Here is a 5,635-nt window from a genome sequence, read left to right on the forward strand (position 1 = left end):
GAATTTCTTTTGGCAGAGATCTTTGACACATGGCAAGGGCCATTTGTCACAAGCCCAAGTAATTGTCAAAGATCTCTTTGATTATGACAAATGGCCCTTGCCATGTGTCAGAGAAGGGCTACATGGGAAAATCCTTGCCCATCCACCCTCTACTTTCTCTATAAAAAGCTCATCTGGGGGACATGAAGAGAGTGTCTTTTATGATATATACCCTTGTGTATCCTATATGCACCATAACATGTGGGGATTCCCAAGGGCCACTATGTGGTTTGATCCTTGGGCTTGAATTTCCCATTAACCCATATTTTGGGTTTTGATACCCTCTGTCAATTCAAGTAGGGGTTTAGCCAATGTTAAGTATCATTGTCACACAAGGAAATTGGATCCACTAGTTACCACCACAAACATTTAACTGATGTCAAATGCATGCCAAGCAAGGCATGTCAATCATCTAAGTATCCGTCTATCTTGTTGGAGTGTTTTCACCCTCATGATTAGCATGCATGGTGAGTGTTCCTAGCTCCAAAAGTCACACAATTGTCTATTGCACATCTGCATGCCACTATGGATGTTGCTTGGGTTTCCACTTCTTGGAGCAACCGCTATATTAAGCACCATCATTCTTAGATTGCACCACCATGAGTAGTTGCACTTGCATACTTTTGCATTGACGAACTAAATTACCACTGCCATGTGTCAAATGTGCAACCATGCATGCCCTATCCTTACACTAACGGAACTACCTTGATATACCATGTTAGAGATCCTAGACGTCTCTCTAAAGGTGACCAATGGCCAACTATCCTAGCAACACACTCTACCCACTCTCTAAAAGGCCCATTGAAGAATATGGAGAGAGAGCTGTTCCAACCTATATATCCTTGTGTACCATAGCATGGGGGATTAATCCGTAAGATCTACTACCATATGTTAGTCTAAAAAATGAGCCTTGGACTTGAATTGCCTATTAATCCATATTTTGGGAGAGACAATAATCCTTCCTAGACAGCCTTACAAGGGTCAAGCCCTCCTTAGCTACTAGCCTCTAGCTCAAGGATAGATGTGAAGGAGAAATTATTTAGCTCTTTAATCAAGGAAATGATGATTTATAGATCAAGCGGATCAAGATCCAAGATCATAATAAGGATAGGCCTAAAAGCAAGCATAGTAGCATGATTAGATGGAGTGCTCCACTCTAAAGTTGGCCAATCTATCTTTGGAGCCATTTTCCATCTAATGAGTCATAACATTGCCGATTGCTACCATGTGGTTTCCTGCATGATCTACCATGACAAATTAATTCCCAAGGTTTATTTGATAACACCAAATGTAATAAATTATTATAATCTCATAGATTCAATTTTAAACAATGCATTGAGTAATTACACATAACCACTTCCAAAAGCTTTTTACATCTAACTTCATAAAAAATCAAGAGAGAAAGAGAAAATAAGTATCAAGTTGTGTTAGCATACCTTTGCATACTAATGGAGAAAGGCACACTTCAAAAAGAGAAGTTAGGATTTCTTTCTTTTCGGCCACACATGACCATGTTGATCAGATGTTTAGCTAGCTCTCAGTAAAGTATTAATCAAATGTTTAGTTAGTTCTCAATAAAGTTGAGAAGGAAAGGAGCATGGGATGGAGATGCAGTGATCTACATTTCACAAGATGCTTATCTACCAAAACCAATAATTACAAACATGAAAACAACAATTGATTATAGATGCTTTGTGTTTGGGGATATTTGGGGAGCATGAGTGAACTGATTGATGTATTGAGAATCTGAATGCTCTAAGCTTTCAACACAAATTTCACATCAAGAAAGATCAGGCTATTTTGGTGCACATAGTTGCCTTTGGTCCTAACCAAAGGATTGAAGTTCTTGAAGCTTGTTCCATAACATGATTTGTATGTTGCACCAAGAGAGCCTTTGGAATAAGCGAAGCTACACTAAGCCATGAAGGAGAGGAGATATGTAGACCCTAGAAGTTCAGTGAATGAGATTAGAGACATAGTTAAACATGTTGCAACATGTTTCAAAGGTGGGGTGTGGAATCCATTGTATGCATCCAAAACTTCTATCATTGAGGAGCACTTGCATGAGCCCCAAGACCTATTTGATGTTAGTTGGCGACAGTGCATTGGGGTCTAGGAGAGCACCACTAGCAAGTGCGGGGGGGTGCTCTTAAATCAAAGCTTAGAGTAAGGTTGCAAGCATGGCTATTTGGAGGTGAAAGGGCTGCATGAAGGTTTGGATGCAAGTCCACAAGCATTTGTGAAAGGAGGCAAATTAGGTAGGCAGTATGTTTGCTGACATACGACTATGGAATATTAAAATGAGAGGCCCCAAAAAACTGTCACATTGATTAAGTTCAAGCGGGCATCTTTTGATACTCCAGCTCTTTGCCCTCTCATTTGAGCAACAAGCCTTGGATATCACAGCATTGATGCCCAGTACATTCAAGCTTGAGTTACGACCTTTTCCTTTAGTTCTCCTCCTTGCATTTCTTCTAATGGATCCATCTTTTGCATTGACTTTTCGTTGTGGCATCTACTTGTAGAGCCTCTGAATAGGTAATTAGAGGTCTGCCGCTGATTAGAGCTGTTTCACCTCCAAATAGCCATGCATGTGGCTATGCTCTTAGAGCTTGTTCAAGTGAGTGGCTTGGTTTGGAAACCAAAATCTTTAGTTTGCAATCGAAAGGCTCATCTTGAGGAGATTTTGACATCTCGATTGCAAGCCACAAAAAATTGATTGCCCAACGGACCCCTCATTCCAAATAAGGGCTCATGAAAAATATAGGCATTTGGGTGACACATAATGGACACACACAATCTAAATGCCTACCTCCGATCTCAGAAAATCGGTTGTCGTGCGAGCGAGTTCCGATCTGCAAACTCGTGTTTGGGAGGCACATGTAGTGGGAAACGAGGGTTCAAAAGAAGTCCTAGAGAGTCAACAATGAAGGGGAAGTGTAGGAAAGGATGATGAGGTGTATAGTGACGTGGGAAGTGATGTGTAGAAAGGAGACGAGTCAACTAAAAACTGAGAAGAATAAGGAAGGTGTAATTCTTTATATTTGGAATTCATTAAAAGAGATTCGAGAGAGAAGAGTACCACTTAGTTCTGTGTCTTTGCTAAGCTTCACAACAGATCCTTGGATAGTTTGTGCTGAACTTTGAAGCTCCACCCTTGCCATGGCTTCCCATCCCGACCTCGCCGGCCGCGTTGCCATCGTTACCGGTGGCTCTCGTGGTATCGGCCGCTCCGTTTGCCTCTCCCTTGCCCTCCATGGCGCCTCCGTCGTCGTCTGCTACCAAGGTAACTCTTCCTCCGCCTCCGACGTCGTCTCCCTCATCCATCAATCCTCCGGTTCCGCCATCGCTGCCCAAGCCGATGTCTCCAACCCCTCCGACGTTTCTTCCCTCTTCGACCTCGCCATCCACGCATTTGGGCACGTGAACATCGTCGTCCACCTCGCCGGCGTCCTCCTCAGCTCCTTCCCCCCCTTGGAAGAGACTTCCTTCGAGGACTGGGACAAAACCATGTCTGTCAACGCCACGGGCGCTTTTCTGGTGTGCAAGGAGGCTGCCAAGAGGGTCGTGCCGGGGGGGGGAGGCCGGATCATCACCGCCAGCTCCTCCATGGTACAGATTCTGAAGCCAGGTTATGGGGCGTATGTGGCTAGCAAGGCGGCCGTAGAGGCTCTTACCAAGATGCTGGCGAAGGAGCTGAAGGGAAGGAAGATCACAGCCAACACGGTAGCTCCAGGCCCAGTGGCCACTGAGATGTTCTTTGAAGGCAAAGATGAGGCAACAATCGAGAGCTTCAGAGCTGCTCCTCCTTTGGAAAGACTGGGCGAAGCAGAAGATATTGCTTCGTTGATACTGTTTCTTGTGAGCGATGGAGGAGAATGGGTGAATGGGCAGGTGATCAGGGCCAATGGAGGGCTTGCTATTTGAAAGAATTTTGTCTCAGCAGGTTTGTTCGTTCATCAACAGAGTCTCAATTCTACTGGCCTGATTGATAAACCATAGGGTTGCCTATGGCATGAGCTCCCTTTATGAGTTCTCATCATCTTCAAGATTGAAAATGTGTTGGCCATTTCATACTTGGTGAGCTCATCAATTAGTAGGTTGAGAATCTCCTTTGCCAAATTGATGTGTGTGTGCGTACAAATTGATGTGTGTGTGCGCGCGCATGTCCGCGGGTTTGTGTTCCTTTTTGTTCTGTTGTTGCCAGAGTAACATGTGTGCATAGAATGTAGCCTCAGGCCGATTGAATCTTGAGCACCATTTTGGCTAAGTAATAGAAGAAGAGCATTTCCAATTTGTTTGTTTGTTTTTTTTCTGGGAAAACTTCAAAATTGTATTTAAGGAAAAAAAGAATTGTAAAAAGAAATGAAAAGCCAATTCCTTTATAGTAAGGCAAGATCATAATAGGGCATTTACATCCAAACAGAACTTACAGATTTGAAAGCCTCGTTCTTATGACCAAAATGCTTTACATCTTGAACTACTTCAGGCGCAATTTGTCTTCCAGCTCGGACTAGAGTAAGTCATTTCGGTACTTGTAAACATTAGCCAGGGTAAAGACTTTCATTCAGTCCCCCAGAATCCCCTAAAAGGGCCATCTTCCACCTTCTCTTGATGTAAATCTGAACTGAACTCAGACTTTTGCTAATTTCGTTCCAAACTTCTTTGGTGTAGAAGCAATAAGAGCATTTCCAATTTGTTGTGCATCTCTCTCTCTCTCTCTCTCTCTCTCTCTCTTGCAATTTGTTTTCTTAGTTGTGCATTTTCCTCTTGCTGCCACATGACTTTCCCTTTGCACTCATAGCCTTCAAGCAAACCACCACTAGATATTTGGGAAAGGCACATTGCCTTGCACATCAAGCGAAGAGAAAGACGACAAGATGAATGGAGGCACTAGAATTCAACACCGTTGTTTGGTGTTAACAATGTGTAGATAGTTGGGTCACGTGACGTAGTTCTTTGGCTTTCGCTTTTGTGTGGTTCCTATTGCATTGTTTTAGTGCTTGTGTTGAGGTAAACTCAACATCAATTAGCTGATACATAACTTGTTTTGCCAATTGATGTGTTGTGTGTGTGTGCGCACTAGCTCTCTCTCTCTCTCTCTCTCTCTCTCTCTCTCTCTCTCTCTCTCTTGTGTGTGTGTGCGCACTAGCTCTCTCTCTCTCTCTCTCTGACGGACATGTGTGCACACATGCGCGTGCACCCGCACACACACACACACACAAGTGCATACATATATTAAACTTAATCTAATTGCACAAAGAAAACATGTCTTACCTTTCATAATCCAAGATGTTTGCCATGGTGTGTTGTATCCTCGTTGTATTCAACAAGTCTCTTTGATCTACTTTGCCAAATGGAGTGAGTCTCTTTCAAAGTCGGACACAGCCTTTGAAGGTTCTCTTTTGTAGTAGGCTCTTGAGTGGGGACTTCTCACAACAAAATGGTCAGCAATTGGGAGAAGTGCATAGTGGCTTTGACTGTTGGATAAGGGACCAAGGAAAAAGTTGTATTAAATTCTTCCATCTATGCTACCAACGCATAGGAGGTACCCACCACTATTGGAAAATCGAGTCTCGAAAAATTTAGGCAATGT

General features: G+C 43.2%; 1 protein-coding gene across 1 annotated transcript; it reads left to right on the forward strand.

The window, feature by feature from the left end:
* The first annotated feature begins 3,123 nt into the window (after positions 1-3,123).
* On the forward strand, positions 3,124-4,113 carry LOC147904853 (short-chain type dehydrogenase/reductase-like). The gene has a single exon (XM_087395895.1). The coding sequence runs from the start codon at positions 3,202-3,204 to the stop codon at positions 3,964-3,966; it is 765 nt and encodes a 254-aa protein (XP_087252021.1). The 5' UTR covers positions 3,124-3,201; the 3' UTR covers positions 3,967-4,113.
* The last annotated feature ends 1,522 nt before the right edge of the window (positions 4,114-5,635 follow it).

Source organism: Dipteris shenzhenensis, chromosome 2, assembly GCF_047967505.1.
Source record: "Dipteris shenzhenensis isolate YYH24624 ecotype China chromosome 2, Dip_SZ_1.0, whole genome shotgun sequence".
NCBI classification, from domain to species: Eukaryota; Viridiplantae; Streptophyta; class Polypodiopsida; order Gleicheniales; family Dipteridaceae; genus Dipteris; species Dipteris shenzhenensis.

Excerpts from the sequence above, each read along its gene's own strand:
- LOC147904853 (XM_087395895.1), top strand. The coding sequence starts at position 3,202 with ATGGCTTCCCATCCCGACCTCGCCGGCCGCGTTGCCATCGTTACCGGT.